General features: G+C 40.5%; 3 protein-coding genes across 4 annotated transcripts in view; 2 read left to right on the forward strand and 1 right to left on the reverse strand.

The window, feature by feature from the left end:
* Positions 1–230: 230 nt before the first annotated feature.
* On the forward strand, positions 231–7,277 carry LOC118426467. Its single transcript, XM_035835888.1, has 12 exons — positions 231–387; positions 1,426–1,596; positions 1,978–2,079; positions 2,428–2,562; positions 2,775–2,846; positions 3,098–3,319; positions 3,857–4,020; positions 4,483–4,678; positions 5,245–5,426; positions 5,715–5,896; positions 6,339–6,572; positions 6,896–7,277. The coding sequence occupies exons 1-12, from the start codon at positions 306–308 to the stop codon at positions 7,158–7,160; spliced, it is 2,007 nt and encodes a 668-aa protein (XP_035691781.1). The 5' UTR covers positions 231–305; the 3' UTR covers positions 7,161–7,277.
* Positions 7,278–14,827, reverse strand: LOC118426470 (ATP-dependent RNA helicase DDX55-like). The gene is made up of 20 exons (XM_035835900.1): positions 14,421–14,827; positions 14,119–14,169; positions 13,683–13,769; positions 13,195–13,286; positions 12,970–13,032; positions 12,637–12,730; positions 12,397–12,452; positions 11,548–11,695; positions 11,248–11,289; positions 10,952–11,076; positions 10,506–10,595; positions 10,143–10,235; positions 9,723–9,837; positions 9,496–9,575; positions 9,237–9,325; positions 8,694–8,820; positions 8,423–8,504; positions 8,201–8,290; positions 7,931–8,008; positions 7,278–7,659 (listed from the first exon to the last, which is right to left on the reverse strand). The coding sequence occupies exons 1-20, from the start codon at positions 14,514–14,516 to the stop codon at positions 7,558–7,560; spliced, it is 1,800 nt and encodes a 599-aa protein (XP_035691793.1). The 5' UTR covers positions 14,517–14,827; the 3' UTR covers positions 7,278–7,557.
* A 197-nt stretch (positions 14,828–15,024) lies between these two features.
* The window catches only part of LOC118426469 (gametogenetin-binding protein 2-like), a gene marked incomplete in the record, with an annotated part of 10,342 nt that continues 6,360 nt past the window's right edge, over positions 15,025–19,006 (forward strand). The window contains 3 exon segments of one of the 2 annotated variants that reach the window (XM_035835898.1): positions 15,025–15,306; positions 18,250–18,330; positions 18,803–18,912. In XM_035835898.1, the coding sequence (XP_035691791.1) occupies positions 15,220–15,306; positions 18,250–18,330; positions 18,803–18,912 (278 nt within the window). 2 annotated transcript variants of the gene reach the window in all.

Raw genomic sequence — 19,006 nt, forward strand, 5'->3', positions numbered from 1 at the left:
TTCTGTGTGTTCATTTTACAAAAAGGGAAAGGACACAATAATACAATAAGGTAACATATATTACGGATGCAAAGAAATAGTACAGCATAATCAACAAACAGAAGAAGTGAATCAAAATAATTTTTATTCGTGGGTTCCCGCGGATATCATCATATAATCAAATCAACATCGCCTTAAATGTAGACAATTTGCATTTGTGTGATGCGGGGAACCATTAGAAAATCACATGACCGTTCTGGTGACGTGAGAAATATTCTGAAGGACACCTGGCAGCACACAGTGACCTATGAACGGGGGAGTCAGCCATGACTCCGGTTGGCAATGGATGGTTCTGTAGGAGTCTCAGCGTTCTGCTGTTCGTCTGTTTGGTGAGAGTGGCGTCCGAAGGTATGTATACATGTATATTGCCTCTTCTCAGATACAAGACAGGGTTTCAGTCGTGAGATTTTTACTCTTCCGGATGTTAAGTAACCAACAAGTTAAGTGCATGTGGTTTTCGGATAGAACAAGGACGTTATATAAGTGATCCATGAGCTTTGTAAAAGTTACTAGAAGTACCAGAATATGATCTCTAATTCATCTAGCAGTGTTTGTATGTCGTACCAATTAATTATAAAATAAAATCTCGACTTTACATTGACCATACGCGTCATCACCACTCAGTACATCGTACTTGATCACTGCTAAAGTGCCAGACGAAACGTTTCGCTGTAACGACTTAAAATCCGTACAATATACAGTGTTCCGCACGTACAATTTTATTATTATATTATCTAATCACCATAAGAATATGTAATGAACAGATAGGTTTACTTTGTTGTGTAGATCAGCTCGAAGGATTTTCACGTGGTTAACTTTTTATACTTGATCAAATTAACGCGCAGTTTTTGCTCAGGTCACATCGCAACACATCTTAACTTATTTAATACTTTCATTTCCTACTTGTTGCTTGCTTGCCATGTGGGCGCAATAACTATCGCACAATAGACAGGCTAGTGGATACACTAGTTCCTATTAGACTCCGGATCGCTGGAAAAATCGTAGAAATGGAACAAATAGAGGAGTAAGCCGGCCAGAGGAATATAACCGGCCAGGGAACAGCACGCGATCTACGGAGTCCTAGGATCGCGAGCTGTTCCCTGGCCGGTTATATTCCTCTCTATTTGTTCCATTTCTACGATTTTCCAGCGATCCGGAGTCTGGTAGAGACTATGGATACACGGTGGACACGACATCTTAACTTCAAGCAGACGTTAGGAGGGAGATCATTTCCGACCGTTCCGTTTTGCTGACTGGACATGTTCTGCGTTAAAATTCGTTAAATATATTGTCTATACTAGTTTTGATTCACAAAGTATACATATACTCATGAATGATAAAACTATGTACATTCTAACGAGGACGCCAAAATTTACAATCTCTCAGATTTAGATGAGGAAGACAATCCAGAAAGCCTGCGGCGAATCAGGGCGAGTATATTTTTCCGACCAGCCGGAGAGACAAACGAGACAGAGCGGACCGACAGCGAGGATAGACTTAAGCAGGCTGCTGACATCCGCGGAAGGGCGAGCGAGAGGAAGGTGCTTGGGGTGTTCGGTGAGATAAATATTGAATATATTATTAACTTTTGCTTCAAGTGAAGTATGCTATTTCTAAAATGAATGTCTGTAGCCTGGTCCCTGGTCGAATGACTTTCCGCCACTAATCAGCCAATTGCACGTTTGGATCGAAGGAAAAATCAACTAGAGAAAACTTTGGTCGGCATGCTCAACCTTAATAGTTGCCAACGCTATTGGTGTAACCTTAGCCATACGCCTACGTTTTCAGGCATTTCGTTGACGTCATATGAATGATTCTAATTTGAATATTCGGCGACCATATTGGAGTACAGCGGCAGCACGTTGGTGCGTGTACCAAACGCACAATGTACTCTAACTAACGTTATTTGCGTCAAGTAAACATGTATCGCCCACCCAGCCCGGGAGTACAGGTGCGGGGAGGGGGAGACCGTCCCCCAACTCTGGATCTGTGACGGGACGGAGGACTGCCGCGATGGACGGGACGAGGACGAATGTGTCGGTGAGCTAAGATCATCTCTGTGTGTGACTGTGGCTGTGCCTTCCATTGGAAACTGAGCAAAACGTTTATTAAAGCCATGTCCGGATCCGTTTACGTAACATCAATCTGCTATCAGTGATATGCAAAGGCCCACACATAGAATAGAATCGGTCTGTATCTAGTCTTTTTCCTAAAGATTTATTATTATTAAAACGCGTCGGAATGTATGACAAGATTACAAGACAACACATTCAACCACGTAGCTACATTCGTGTCGTGTTAGGTTTAGAGCCATTTATGCTGCCACGTTCTAATACTGCCATTCAAATTGATATGTGGTTGTGTTTTCCTGTTTCCATGAGCGCACAGACCGTTGTGGCTCCTTGGGATACCCAGACATTGGCTGTGAATGCGACATCGGCAACTGCGCCGCCCAGCGGCCTTCCCCTCTCTGCAGGTGCCCGGCTGGTCAGTGTAGGGCGAGGATACCGAGCAAGTGCGATGGTAACATACCATTTGTTTATCTTACTAGTTAAGGTATCCCAACTCTCTATCGGGGCCAAGATAAAGATAAAGCGAAAAACGTAATCGTCTTATGTACTTAATTCTCTACCTTAATTTGACGCTCCATTCCATTACGCTGACGCTTTTTCTGATTGGTCATTTGTGTAAACATAAACATAAGCATGCACTAATCTTAATCTAATTTTTTTCAGATGCTCCGATCTATCCAGCACCACCTTTCAACCCCTTCCTGTTGGCATCCAGACATCGCGCACCAACAGTCGGTACTGTATCCTCTATAGGACATTGTTATGTACATGTATGAATAATGTGATCATAACGTAAGGACACCATTGAATGATGTGTATTTGGCAGACCTGCACTCCAATTAAGCAGAGGTTAGGCTCCGACTGTTTTTTTCCCGTTTTGTAGGCCAGACATAAGGAAAACGGTGCAAAATAGAAAACCCGATAAAAATGCCTAAAAACGGTGCCTACCCGGCTGCATGGCGAGTACTGACCCTCTTCCTCCCCAGAGTGCAATACCCCTATGGACCTGGCCTTTGTGATAGACGGCTCGGCCAGTGTGGGGCCGCTGCAGTTCGAGAAGTCCAAGAAGTTCGTGCGGGACATGGTGGACGGGTTCGACATCGGTTCTGCGCAGACTCGGGTGGGCGTGGTGCAGTTCGCCTGGATGGTGCAGGCCGAGTTTAACCTGGGGGACTACCTGGACGGCACAGACCTCAGGAACGCCATAGGTACACATATCTAATCGTTAACGTTGATCTCGCTGCCCTAAGCTTGTATTGCGCAACACGCAAGCAGCTGCCCTAGCAAACTGGTCGGCACAATGCATCCCTCTTTGGTTCTATGTCCTCCTTAGCAGGCTATAAGAGTCAGTTTTCTTTCTTACTGCATATCAGGTCTATTGAACTCGATGTCTTGTCACTAGCTTGGACATGTAGAGCAGTAGAAATTGTATGGCAAAAGAAAAAAAAACTGACTCGCACAACTACTGACTAAACTGAGGGCCTTCGTTTCCGGCTGTACTTGTTGCGACCTTGGTGCTGAAGCGCCATCATTCGCATCCAAAACTATTAGTTTCTTTCTCCTTATCGCAAAAACACTATTGCAACAGGGCTCTTTCCGACGTTATGTTCCCTTTGCTGATTGTAACTGTCACAACTGTGTTTTCATTTTTGGAAAGTTTTGAAGTTTTTTTTAAATTATTTTTTCGCCCTCAAGCTTTTGAATGTTTATGTTGTAATTTCTGTGTGGCGTTTGTATGTAATCAGCTAGAATCCGCTACATGGACGGCCCTGGGACAGAGATCGGCAAAGCCCTGGTGTTCACGAAGAGACGGCTGTTCTCGGAGCTGTACGGGGCCCGTCCGGAAACACAGGATGTTCCCCGGATAGTCATCCTCATTACGGACGGCAGGAGCTCACCAGAGTCACAGGTCAACCCTTTGGAACAACTTTTATGTTATACATACAAATTTATATAAGTATCAAGAAAGATGACGGATATTATCTGAAACGTTTGACCTCATATTCAGTTGCTTGAGTAACAGCTTTTTGGACTATCTTTTTACGCTTGGGTCCCATTTCCGAAAATGTATAGCCGGGTCCCATTTCCGAAATGTATAGCTGTTGACCTAAAAATCTTAACTTCCGTTTCTACACACAATATGCGATAGTTCGTATGTAACGTTATCTTCTTTTATTGGGATGAACATTTTTTGTATTGCAACATATAGGTACATAACATGATGGTGACGCAATCACGCATATCAGTTATAACAAAAGTATTTTCAAGTAAATCCACATAACGAAATCATAGAATATTGATAACTGTATCACAGTAATATGAGATTTCACCATTTCGTTGATAAAAAAAACACATTTTGCCATGTACATAGATCTCCGTGTGGTCAGCCGCTCATGAGCTCCACACGGCCGGGGTGGTGGTGTACGCGGTGGGGGTGGGGGAAGCCGTGGACGAGGCTGAGCTGGAGACCGCCGCCAGCGACAGCTCCAAGGTGTACCACGTCACGGACTTCGACTCGCTCATGATGCTATCACTGCAAGACTCCATACAGCAGAGCGTTTGTCTCGGTGAGACCAACAGTTATCAGAGTTATCAACCCAGAATTGATGTGTTAAAAATGTTTTCCCTAGATCTATCATCTATCTATCAATGCAAGTGCTGCAAGAGAATCTAAGGTATCATGTAGTGGAACCACTACCACCAAGCATAGCATATCCTCACTAGATAGTTTAAAACAACGCTTAACTGGTAGATGTACAAAGGTTAGGTGTGACAGGTCGTTCTGTGTAAGATAACCATCTGCTGCCTCACCCTGTACCTGCAGAGATGTGTTACACCAAAGGCCAGGTACACTGGCTATGTAGATACAAATTACATAGATACAAATAAATACAAATACAGATCAAGTCTTTTATCCTTCCTAGTGAATGATGACATTGTTTTGCATTTTCAGTATATCTAAAATTATGAAATTTGAGTATTTTGTATTGTAACTTTGTTTTCTGTTTAGTAAAGGGCCATAGTCTATATAGACTGACTATTAGTAGCAGTAGCATGTTCTGTCAGAAGGCGATTACCTCTGATCTGGTGAAGTCTGCAATCTTTAATTACCTTCTTCCCAATGTTGTCCCAGGCGGCGCTAACGTGACGGTGACGTGCACGTCCTACCACATGCAGGTGGACTTGTCCCGCGTGCAGCTGCCTCAGCTGGAGGCGAGGCGCATGCGCCTGATAGACCCATCCTGCAGGGCGACCAGTAACACCACTCACGTGACCCTGTGGACGTACCTGGATGGTTGCGGCACCAGTAGAACAGTCAGTTGGCCGTTGGGCCCTTGTTTGCTACCTTCATCAAGACAGTGCTAGTTATATTTTTGGTAGCGTGTTTGTGGTTGGGTTTGGTAGTTAGATATAAAGAGTTAGGTTTTGGGCCCCCTGGCGGCCTACTTTGGTACGGGAATTTTCAGGCTTCATATGTCGTGTACTGTACATGCTGATGGTCACACTTTTTGGATGGTAGATAGCTTTTTGAAGCAGTATCATAGCAATGCTTACACTGTGATCAAACTTATCGACATATACATTTCCATCAACTTTTCACAGGAAACGGATGACTCTATCGTGTACATCAACACAATTGTTGAGGACCTGGACCTTGTGCAGGCACCCACGGGTGGGAATCCCGCTCAGCAGTGCGGACTGCAGGTCAAGTTCACCTGCCGCATGGCCCGGACGGGAACTGTCGCCACGACTGGAGCCTTCAACGCCATCACCGAGCCAGAAAGGTACGTTAAATGTTGCTGACAGATAAGCAAATATACAAAAGCAGGGGTCTCCTCTCTCAGCACTGGAACACCAGTGCTGAAGTGGTCGTCAGCACTAGAAGTCCAGTGAAAAACAACTTCACACTCTTCAGCCAGAACTGCCCAACTAGTCGGGAAGATAGTAAAAATGGCCAGCTCTTCTGACAAGGACAGATAATACTGTAGTTAAATACTACAACTACATGTTACAGAATATATCTATCACCTTAGCTAGGTAAAACATATTTCAGAAACATAAGAAATTGTCGCAGATTTTCAGAGCTTCTATGTCGCTTGATTCCTGAGACGATGCTCACAGTTCAAATTGAACTTTCAGAGAGCTTCAAAATCATTATTATAATGATTTTGAAGCTCTCTGAAAGTTTTCTGTTCTTATCAAGTGGGGGCTTTGTTTTTGACACAGATTCTACAGCACTGGACATGGGCATTTCCACTTGACGATGACGTTCTACGCAGACTTGGACTACCAGGTTCCGGCGCCCGAGCCGCTGAGTGTGCGGGTGTGTGACATGGTGTACGTACAGATCCAGCTGTACTCTGCCGACCCTGACCTGCGGGTGTTCGCTCTGGACTGCTGGGCAACACCGACAGCTGCGGACACCGCCGGGCCACTGCTGTATGACATCATCAAGAATGGGTATGTCACTCTTTACCATCTATTCTCAAAATTCCAACAAAAAATTAACAGCAATCATGCCTGTCCCATTCACCAATCAGAAGTCTAGCTGGGGGATAGTAGTGGCTGCAATTTCCCTTGAAGGGAGTGAGCCGTAAGAAATATCCTGTCCAACAGAGTTTGATCAATCAATGAGAAAGAAGTTGCCATGTAATGCAGTAACAGCTTAACCTTCATATTATAACAAGTGCACCAGACCTAAAACTGGGGACAAGCTCTTTGACATATACAAGCATATTGTACAGCTTGTAATTAATATGTAGCAAAAAATATCTTCCTTCTAGCTGTGGCGTGGATCCTACATTCCAGCCTGTCACCTCTGACGTCCCGTCAGCCCAACGGTTCGGGTTCCAGGCCTTCAAGTTTGCCGGTGTGTCGTCAGGGTCGGTGGTGCTACGCTGTCAGGTGCTGGTGTGCGTGGCGTCAGACAAGGACTCCAGATGTGCACAGGGATGTGACCATGTCAGTCGCAGAGAAGCAAGGAGTGATGTCAGCTCTCAGGGCATCCCATTGGTCCATGGACCCATTGAGTTAATCAAAGACGACTGAAGACTGCAACAAAGCTGCTATAACTTCTAACAATGTCTTCAACATACATCTATTGAGGAGCATCTATTGCTATCAATAATTCATAAAAGTATAGAAATAAAATAATATGAGATGAAATTGCTTTGCTTTGACTTTTTTATATTAACATTGATGTACTCATAAAGACAATAGATTTTTTATCTGAATTATAATCTACAGGCAGTATGCAAGATGTAAATTTACTTATGAAAATATGCTACAAGTAATTTTTCTTCAGTCTTGTTGGGATTTATCAGTCACACACATCAGTATACAATTGTGGTCATGATGAAATGCTTTAAACAGCAGTTTTAATATGGCATTTCTTTACTATGTAAGAAGAATGGCTTTTCTGTGAGGTTGAGTTTCCAGGGCCTTTTTATCTGAATCCTTTAAGATGATCAACCTTCCACATCATCTTCACTCTCTCCTGCACTCCCCTCCCCCAGCAAAGCTCTTTGTCACAGCTGTCTGCAGTGATCTGGACACAAAACAAGGAATCAGTACTTCACATGGGAAACCTTCCAAAAAGACTACAATCTATTGTAGACTGCTGTCAACTATCTCCTTAATATGAACAGAAATTCCAGTATCATTGAAGAAAACATACCTTTTCCCATGATATTGAAAACTACAACTACTAAACTACAGTACCTTATGATCAACATCAATGATACATGAACAACTATCACCCAAGCCATGGTTCTAACACTAGTAACAGCCATAAATTTATCAAATCTCATCACACTAACCTTTCCCTTCTTCAGCTTCTTTAATAACCTTGTATCTCGTGCCAACTCAGCCAAGTCATCCTCCTTTTCTTTGAATGTCTAAATCAACAAAGTTGGAAAAAAAGGGTACAACAATTACCAAATGCTACATTCAAGAAAGTTAGCAACTGTCAAATCTGTACCTTCACATTTTTATCTTTCTGGCAAATCCTTTTTATAAACATACTGGTGCATTTTTTTTCAAATTACACAGACAGGAGCAAACCAATTCCACTGCTTCCTTATGCTTACCTGTTCTACCTTTCTTTTCCCAGCCATTTCTTTTCTCATTCTTCTGTCCTGCTTTCTTCCTTTTGCTTCTTTTTGATCAGACCAGGATGACTATGAAGACAAGAAAATTATTATCAAGACGTTTTCAAATGCATTAAACTTTGTTGCACAGCACAAGTACATGTAGAATGTTTCTTGCTAAAGGTAGGTCGACACAGAAGATGCTGTATTAAGAACACCCACCTTTGGTTTGAATTTCTTCTTCTTGTCATCAGTGACACCTTCTCTGAGCCTTTGTTGCCTTAACTTCTCCCTTTGCTTGTCTCTGTGAAAATAGAATTCAAAAGAAAGTTAATCTTATTCCAAATCTGTACACTACAAGATGGTAGCCCCAACTGCTGATATCAGTCAAGTCATACCTGTGACAGATGACAATCATTATGTGCACATTCATGCCTAAATAGCTGATTGCAAGATGAGACACAGAAATAGAAATATAAAATGTCATTCTTACTTGTATGGAATGGTGCTGATGTCAACATCTGCAGCAATGAATTCTGGGAACTGTTGGCCCCTTAGCTCAGGCATGCTGGGAATTTTCAACAGCCCAAATCCTCGGGCTAAACTGGGGATGTGGAGATCTGGGTAACAACACATTATTGCACTGATCACTTTTAGAATTGAAAGACAATAGAAATTCAGAAAATACTGCTGCTGTTATGACAGGAAAGTAGTCTTATTCTTTGACATGTGACAACAAACAACGTATGAGAAGAACAGTTACTCAAGCAAGTGGATATGATTTTGGAAATGGTCGGACATCTCAGATAACATTTAGAAACGGTCATACATTATACTGACACGTCTGCCCGTTTCCAAAATCATATCCAGTTGCTTTCGACTTAAGTAACTGCTTTTTGGGGTATTTTATTACTTGGATGTCTAACATGCATCAATGTAACTTACAATACACATTCAGTAAACAACAAGCTGAAATACATGTAGAAGAGGTTTAAAAGGATCGTCTACTATAACACAAGAAAAATAGATGTCTTACCCTTGTACCTGAAGATAAGGCTGCACTCGTGTTTGCGGTAAAACTGGACAAAGGACACGAATGCCCGCATGGCCTTCTCATACATGGCCCTGGAGCATGGCAAAGTTGAAATGTCACGTTTGAACTTCAATGGTAAACAATCAAATCTAAGAATACAGCAAAAACACAAACTCTCTACATTTGACATGTATGTTTATGTTTTGTTCTTAAGAGAGCACATCAATATGTGATATGTAACGCTTGAGAAATAATTTCTCACCTGTCCTTTAAGGCCATTTTCCTGAGTTTCGGCAGCACATCTTTTACCTCATAACCAGGTCTGTACTGTGTCAGGGTAACCTTCATGCAGGCCAGAAAATAAAGGGTAGTATATACATAAAGGCCATGTTAGAAAACACCGGAGAAAATATCCTGTTAAGAATCAAACAATGACAGAGAAGAAATTTCCTTGGAACAATTTCTATTGAAAACATTATTACAGCTCACCTTTTGGTTGATAGCTATAAACTCTATATAAGTGTCCTCCTCTGGCAGTAGGAACACCACAGCACTGCCCTCCCGACCCATCCTGGCTGTACGCCCACTCCGATGTACAAAGGCACTGCCAGGAATAAAAGGAAGATTTTATTTTTCAGATAAAACTTATTCATAGTGCCTTGAGGCCCTTCTATACTCACAGCCAAAAACAGGAAACAAGCGAATTGTTTTTTTAACAAATGTGTCTACTTATATCTATCTAATACTGTAATGTTATAAATTTCATTCCCAACACAGAATTTTGGAATCTATACATGGGATATCATCTTTATACACAAGAACACACCTTATATGATGTGTCCTATCAATGTGCTAATAATAAGCAGGCTGCCTGTGTTTATTTCATGTAATCAGTTAAATCTTCCTCACCTTGCATTACTTGGTGGATCGAACTGTAGAACCCAGTTGACCTCTGGGATATCCACCCCTCTGGCCATGACATCAGTACACACCAGAACACCGCTGTACATGTACAACAACAGGATTCAACATCAGTGGAAGGTTCTCTATCCTCATACAAAATGTGCAACAGACTTTCAATACAAATTGTACTGTTTCCGTTGCTGGACCAAAAGTGCAAATTTCTCAAAGGTGAATTTGTGACTTTGATCTGTCCTACAAACATGCTATTTCCATCCTTTATTTTAGACAAACAAACTACTATAACTGTTACAGTGAAACAAAAGTAATCATCACTCCTGATGTCAGAAACCATAAAGTTGGCAAACATACCTTTCTGCCTGTCTGAACTGTGCAAAGATCTTGTTCCTCTTCTGCTTCATTTTCCCATGGATGGACATAACTCTTGTGTTCTTTAGAAGTCTGAAACCAGACAGCAGGACAGAAATCATGAACTAAAGTCATTATCATTCCATAGATGTGCTATAGTATAAGTACTTTATTGGTCTTTTCATCCTACAATTTTTGAGCAAGCTTTGGTAGAACTAACCACCACCAAGCCTTTTTGATAACAAGACAGCTGACCCCTGTGCAACACATACATGACTATCCCAGTTTTGACTTAGTTTACGATGGTAAGATCATACAACAAATGTGACCTACACACATACACATGCATGCACGCACACAAACACACACACACACACACAGGTATATATAATGTAAAAATAAACACCAACATGCAAGAGAGAGTCACTTGAAGAGTAAACTTGACTTACTCTCTGAGAGCGCTGGAGAAGTAGTCTACCCCTGCACAGGTGCTGAAGAACACCATGTGCTTCTCGTTGCCATGGGAACGAAGGAAGGCTACCAAATGGTTGAACTTCTCATCACTCCTGCACATCTGGTAGGTACAAAATAGAACTGTGTTACAAGCTTAAAATTCTCTTGCAGTAAATACTTTAAAAGTGATGCAAAGAGAACAAACACATGAAATTTACATTGCTACATACTAGTAGCATCTTTTATCATTCTTCTATTGAATTACTTAAAATACATGTACCACTTTAGTTACCATGTAAAGGTTGTCTAATGAAGCTGGTGTTCTTTGTTGTACCTGAAAGAAAAAAAAAAAAACATATACATTGTACAATAATGAAATTTATCTGCAAGTACATTCAAGAAGGCTAATTGCAAAAATTAATGAGTGGGAGAATTGCTAAAGGCAGGGAGTACAGCTTTCTACACTAATGTTATTTGCAACAGAATTAACAGTTTGAAATAAAAAAGAAGGTATGTGTCAAATATGGCAAGAAATAATGCTTTAGGCACATTTACAATTACATAAAAACTATGTGATTGACAGGATATTTACATTTTCTGCTACGTTTTTCTCCTTGACAGTGATTCTGACTGGGTTTCTGAGGCCCGCCCTGACCAAAGCTTCCACCTCTTTAGTCTGTGTGGCTGAAAACAGACCTGTCCTGCGCTGTTTGGGCAGATACGACAGGATGGTGTTGATGCTGAAACAACACAACAAACATGCCTGGTTAGCTCATCATGACTAATTCATCAAACTGCAACTTTAAAAGGCAGAGAAATGCTTTCCCGAGAAAGCATTTGAGCCAATAAGATTAACACTAGTTCACCTTTATCTGCAGAGTAACCTATATCCGTTGTAAACATGGTATTTAGGGATATCACATCGATGAATGGTGGTTTCAAAGTACTGTAAATGCAGAAATGTTCGCGGTGGATTAATGTTCGCGGTTTTCGCGGCGGCTGCTTCACCGCGAATTTAAAGCCACCGCGAATATTTTTCCATAACACTAAGAGATAATTAAATCCCCGCGAACTTAAATGCATTTACAGTACATTTTTTTCAAAATGTTGCAGTTTGAAACCATTGTCCATCAACTTGATATCCCCAAATTCCCTAGTTTTAGATACCTTGGATAAAGGCTGCCCTGTAAATAAAGGTTAACTAGCATTATATATTCAAAGTCATGAGTCATGATAAGTATTTTCATTTCAAACTCATGTCAAAGTTTTTCGATAACACAACAAGAAAAGCTCTACAAAGTACGAATACAATGTTGTTTGTATATCATTAATCGTAGCAAAATGATCTAAAACGATAGAAATGTCTGTTTTATCTCTTTTAGAACATGTAATATACATGTACTAGTAGCAAAGTACATATAAACAAACTAGCATTTCCTACCTCATCTCAAACCCCATGTCCAGTAGTCTATCTGCTTCGTCCAGAACTAGCACTTCCTACACAAGAAACAAGTTATGTCAAGGATATACAAATATATCAAGGAAAATGAAAACAGCAATGAAAGGAAATAAGTGGATTTTGCAACATTCTACATGTGTACATGAACTAGATGCAACATTCAGCAAAACAAATCTGAATTTGTATATGGAAGTGTTATCATGCTTTGCAGATGAATCCTACCAAAGACTTAAGGTGTCCTGCCAGGTTTAAGCCGTCTTCTTTCCTGCGAAGGATGTCTTCTAGTCTTCCAGGTGTGCACACTATGATGTTGGCCCTGGAACAGGTGTTCAACCATGTCCATTAAAGTACATGTATTAGAATATCAATTTGTGTTTATAGGTTGGGGAAACTGAGAAATACGGAATTCATAATGTTTAGACCACAATTTAATCAACCTGGATTTCATAAGTAATGCTTACTTCAAGCTAACAAGTGTGTCCCCTGATATACTGAAACATACTCCCTCACTGAAAAATAAAACATTGATATACATGATAGCCAGATCTATCCTACCCATTTTCTTGGTATTTCTTGATGTCTGCCACAGGATTTCCTCCTCCAATCAGAAGAAGTTGACTGGAAGAACAATGTATAAGAAAAAGTTTGTCCATAATTCCCTAAATAGCCCCCGCTCCATTAGTTTAAGTAGCTTCGTATAAGGAAATTTATTCTTTTCAGGACTCAGAAAAATAAAAAAAATTTACTCAGTAAGACATCAGAACATGACATGATACAAACCTCAGCTGTGGAAGTCTTTTTGTGAAGGCTGATATCACCTCATCTATCTGCAGAGCCAGTTCTCTGGTGGGTGTGATGATTAAAGCTCCTACCTGGAATATGTCCAAGAAGATTATAAAATCAAAAAGGATATTCTGAATCTCTGCAAATGATAGATAGGAACAAACACCTTGGACATGCAAAATGCTATGTCTGACTTGAAAATGTCACATATAAGGCCCACATTTGTTTAAAAAAAAAGGAGTATACTAGCATCATCACTGCATGTTTGGACACATTTGCAGTGTTTTAAGTCAAGTTCACAGATTTTGTGGTCACTTCTCCACCTTGAAGTCATTACACCCTAAGCCAGATTTTGATCGTGCGCCTGCTACCGTCGTTTTGACCACAAACTCAAATACGTACACTGTAAGTGTAAAGAGAAGAAACTCTTGAGTTTCACCATGCTGCAAACTTTACGTTGTGTGAGCTTCAACTATCATACATACCTCATGTTTCCTTAATGTCTCTGTTCTCCGCTGCAGAATCTCTAGGATGGGGATGACAAAAGCCAAGGTCTTCCCACTGCCTGTAACCTGGTAAAATAATGTAACAGTGGGGGGTTTAAGTAGCGTCAAACTTCAGCCGGACTCGGCTGATCAGCCTTTTCTAGCACAGTAGTTTTGCTGCTGGGTTGTAATCTGCCGACCTGGGTTCGATCCCGGGTGTCAGCATGTTTGTTTCTTTCTGTTCTTACTCGCCCCTCTGAATTCTTACAATAGGAACAAGTTATAGACGGGAAATATCTGCTGGGATAATAAAAACATGGAGTGATCGCAATGTTAAGAAGTTCACTGTAGTTTTACTTTCATGGCAGTTTCACAAACATAACACCGTATTGTCTGCAACAGTACATGATGGAAAGTTTTCTGAACTTGGACTTACTGCTTCCGCTGCAACATCTTTGTTGGACATGAAGAGTGGGATACAGGCTGCCTGCAGGGTGATAATGAAATTGGATATTATTTCATCTTTTTTTACTACGAAAGATTACCAGTACTATTTACTACGTTAAGGTAAAGTTGCTATGAAGTATGATGTAAACTTTACAGTTTCAACTACAAGAACTGTATGGAGGTAAAACTGTTGTAGTTTGTACATGTGTGAATTTGTTCAATTCTCCTCATCTAAACGGCTGCTTCCCAAGATTATGCTTGCAAACATCACTAGATTGCCTTCCTTCTCACCTGTACAGGGGTCATGTGTTGAAACCCCAGCTCTTTCAGCGTGTCGTGGGTCGAATCGCTCAGCTTCAGCTTCAGATCACTCCATGTGTTCTCCATGTTGTCATCCCTGAGCGTTTCACTTCCGGGTTATCCTTGACACGAGAAATGACGTCATATGTCAGGAAAGCAACTCGTCGACGTGGCATTAGCCGAAGTGATGTTGCATCAGCCGTAGCGTCTGTGAAACTATGCAACAGGTTTGTTACCATTGATATGTTGATAAGCATAAAAATGCATCAATTTGTTGGATACGTTTTTTTAATGGTTTTAGTGGGATATTGACCTCCGGAAGTTTATCCACAAAGGCCAGGTCGTCGTGTGCAAAAACCTTTGGTGCCGTGTGCAAAATTTTGGGCGCCATCTTTTCCGAATCCTTCTGCGGAGGGATACAATCCTGGTAACTGAAAATCTATATTTTCTAAGATTTAGCAACATAGTAGCAATATTCCTTACCTGAACATTACATATCATTTCTACATAGATATTTAATTCCACTTTTCTACTTTAAGTGCGTTTGGATGAGTTTAATTGAGCGTTTGTTACCTAGACTTACAGTCAATTGGGACTACTTTCTTCGGTGCGGAGAGTTATAGTTTGTCGACGTGTGCAGGAAGGCTGATCATTCCTCCATCATCTGCCAGTGGCGGACGGAAAGGAAATTCCAAAATTATTCCTTTATTCTTGTCCCCGAGTAAAGGCTCGAGGGCTTCCAAGAGGGGTAAACGGCTCACAGAAAAGTGTGAGCCTACGGAGGAGCGCCATGGCTCGTCTGGTTGCCGTATATCGGGAGGAAGAGTACGAGTTTGACCGAAGACAGATCCCGTTGGTCATCGATGAAACTCTGACGGTAAGTGTATGATTTCCTATATGGAAGATGGGCGTTGCCTGTCGTACTTTTTCCGTCAAGGTCAAATGTAAGAAACACTATATATTTGTCTTATATCATAACATGCTCGCTGTTTTGTAGTATTCTTATTTTATGACGATTTTAAGAATCACAAAGTGCGAATCTTTTTCTCCCCCTCAGTGACCTATGACCTTTTGCACTGCGTACTTGGGTCTTCTGCAGTAAATCTCATTAATTACGTCTATTGTCCAAGATAATTGACTTCTTAACACAAACGGGATGTATTGGGCATGTTCAAGGCCGGTCACATTTATCCATTTCTTCTGTTTACTGCACTTGTCGCAAACAGAATTTTGATGATGATGATGTCATGTAGGGGGAGACCCCCCGGAGGGAACAAGATTTTATTTTTTGGGGTTTCATTTTAGAATTAGTCCAAGTGTGTTCCATACTTTGACATATTTGCTAACCAGAAAGTAAGTGCTGCATAAACATGTGTTTATTACAGCCAGAAAGTTTTGGCAGGCAATCACTAAGTCAGAGGTTTACAGTTAAGCATTTGAACTCTAGCTGTAGCAAGTAACCAAGACGCGATATATTATGTAGGAGTAAAGTTTTTAAATGCGAGACAGCTTTCCTTTTATACACATGGACCGAGGGCTCCCACAAGACACTATGTTGTATAAAAAGTATTGACCCACCTCAACTTCTTACAGGGCAGGAAGAAGCTTTGTATTTATTCCTCATACTAGGGATGGTGGTTTTAATCTTTTTGCACATGTACTTGCAATGCAAGTTGCATGCAAGACATGGCATAGACAATGACAGTGGCAGCTACCTTAAGATTGGATGGCAGCCCCTTTGGTAGCCATTGCTGTTATTGAAAAGCAAGGCCATATCAAGCAATCAGTTTGGGAGCGTGAGGTTACGAGGATTGCACACTGGTGGGATGAGGTTGTGCATGCACTTTTTATGACCGTGGGTAGTACACAAGAACGCTGCATATGCCATTGTTGCACATCCATAAAAATCCAGTCTACGTGCAGTTTATAAATGCCACCAAAAAAAAGGATTGTTTTTTTAAAACTTAGACTAAGTACGACCAATGTGCTGAATAAAAAATTCCTAACTTTACTACTTTTATGTAGGTTTATTGGTGTGTCCATGTAATTTGTAGGGCTCATGCTTTTGATGTCTATGTATTTTGTTGGAAAACTCATTGCCACTGTGTCTGGATACAAGTTCAGAAAATCATTAACACATATAGTTGATGATCAGGTAATATTATAACCTGAATAATTGAATAAGTAAGCTAGTGATATGACCACCAGAATTTGCTGTTTTGCACCATTTGTACATAACAACTAAATCATTGTCAGTTTTTGATAAATGGTAAGCTTGTTTCATAGCACCATTGTATCAAAAATGTTAAATATTTGAATTAATTTTGAATGTTGCTGGTAGTGACTTATTAATTACTTCAGCTAATGTATTTTGAATAAGAATATATAGACAATAGAGATGAAGACTCCCCAGTATGTGTGATTGCTGTTAGAAATGTGAGTTAAATCCTTTACAAAAAGTAGAAGACTTACTATAAATCTTATGCTGTAAAACTAGCAAAACAAAAGCGAGAGTTTCATCATCCGATATTGCAGCATTTTTTAAACACTACTTGAAAGTCAGTGCCAAAGGCAGATCTTTCTCTCTGATTCAGTCTGAATGATACATGATGTATAAAAAAAAGATTAAAGAGATTAAACAAAGAGGAGAGTCCATTGATGTGATTCCAAGAAATGTGTCTCGTTACGCTCTTACCCCTGTGTGCACATACTTGACCTGGCACTCACATAGTGTGACCTAACCTTACTCTGATTTCTATTTCAAATGTGGTTTTCATTATGTCCCACTCTTTGTCATTAAAGTACAGGTACAAATCATGTTCACTTTTGACCCAATCTAGATGAATTTTGGTTATTTAGACAGAATTAGTATCAAAATGATATCTTGTGACTCATCAATGTAATATGTTAGCAATGTCACTCATTATATTTATAGATAATATTAAGCATATGTATATCTTGCTGCTGTGAACGTAACAAACCCATTTGGGCACAGATAGTTTGTAGCACAGATTTTACATCATGCTCTTAAAATTAAAAGTACGTACATTTGTTTTGCTTAATCTATCAGGTTGGACAAGTTTTCTAAAATTCACCTTCCCTTTTGGGCAAGTACTAAAAATTTACTTGCCTGAATCAACTGTTTTCAAACCCAAAATCTAAATGACAAAAAAATCTAAATGTATTTTCACTGTCAGTAATGGAATTCTTTGATTAATCGCTCTAGTAGCAGCTCTATTTTTCTGTGTTGACCAATGTTTAATGCCATGACAGTGAAAACAAGTCAAAATCTCACTACTGAAAAAATTGGTTGATCACGCAAGTGGGTTTGGACATGTGCTTGCCTGATCAGCAGTTTCACTTGCCCATTGACAATCAGACTAGTTGACATGTCTAAGTGTCTAACCCTGTCTGTGCCAAGAAAACCCCCAGGAAAGTTGTTACCATGGGACAACTACAGCTGTAGGCTATATCATAGTATATGCAAAGCAAAATGATAGAAATGTATAACGCCAACGCACATATGTCATGAATACACACAGACCTAAATCTGAGCCTAATTTTGTAGTTCACCCCCAACCTTCTTAGCTTCTGGTGACATGATACAAAATTGTAATCGTCCCACTTGACACTTGGTGACATTTGGTTTGAGTTGGCTCACATTCAGTCATGTGGTGTTGAAGACTTGAAAGTTGAAGTACTTGTAAAACTGTAGTGTTTCGTCAAGCTTAGCCCTACATCTAAATTTGACCTTTTTGTAGCTCTTTTGTTATAGACAAATGACTTTGTATATCAACATTGTCACTTTTTTTTGTTGCAGATGGTTATGGAGTTTCAGGATGGAGGATTTAGCATGGACTACCACAATGTCAAGCAGAAGGAGTTGGACAGTTTCCACCAGGTATGTGCAAATATTAGAAAATCATCTACTGAAAAAGTGTATACATGTGGTAGCAGTAGCATAACACAAAAGGTTTGTAGTCCAGTGTTTAGTGACCTTGCTGTTGACCTGAAACACTTACAGGTCGATCCTGGCTGTATTAGTACTATTACTTACCTGCCTGGCTTGTTTTCAGCTGGATAAGGTAGCAGTCCTTGGGACTTGATTTTAGAAGCTGTGATCAACTCACTGTTCAACTTCTCAAACAAGCTTGGACAAGCCAAGGACATACACGTACATTTTGAACCTGTACATATGTACATACATGTAGCATCTGACTTGATTGTCATGAACATTGGAAAATTCATACTCCACACATCGTTTGGAGCACAAAGTAAAAAAGTTAGCCTGTTTTCCAGTGAGCTGAGCTGGACCAAGATGCACTTCTAACTTCACAACTGTTAACTTGCTGTTCACTGTCTGTCTCCTTTAGAAGCTGGATGTGCTGTCCAAGGACGAGCTGGCCGTGGAACTCATGGTGACCAGCAAACAGCTGTTCCGAGCGCTGTCCCAGTTGGTGCCCTGTGTGGGCTGTCGGAGAAGGTTAGTTTTTTTGTGATGTATATATCATTTCCATATTTGGACGTCTCATGTTTTTTAACAAAAATTACAGTACCAGTGCTGTCATATTGTGCTG

This window comes from Branchiostoma floridae, chromosome 11 (genome assembly GCF_000003815.2).
Source record: "Branchiostoma floridae strain S238N-H82 chromosome 11, Bfl_VNyyK, whole genome shotgun sequence".
Lineage (NCBI taxonomy): Eukaryota > Metazoa > Chordata > Leptocardii > Amphioxiformes > Branchiostomatidae > Branchiostoma > Branchiostoma floridae.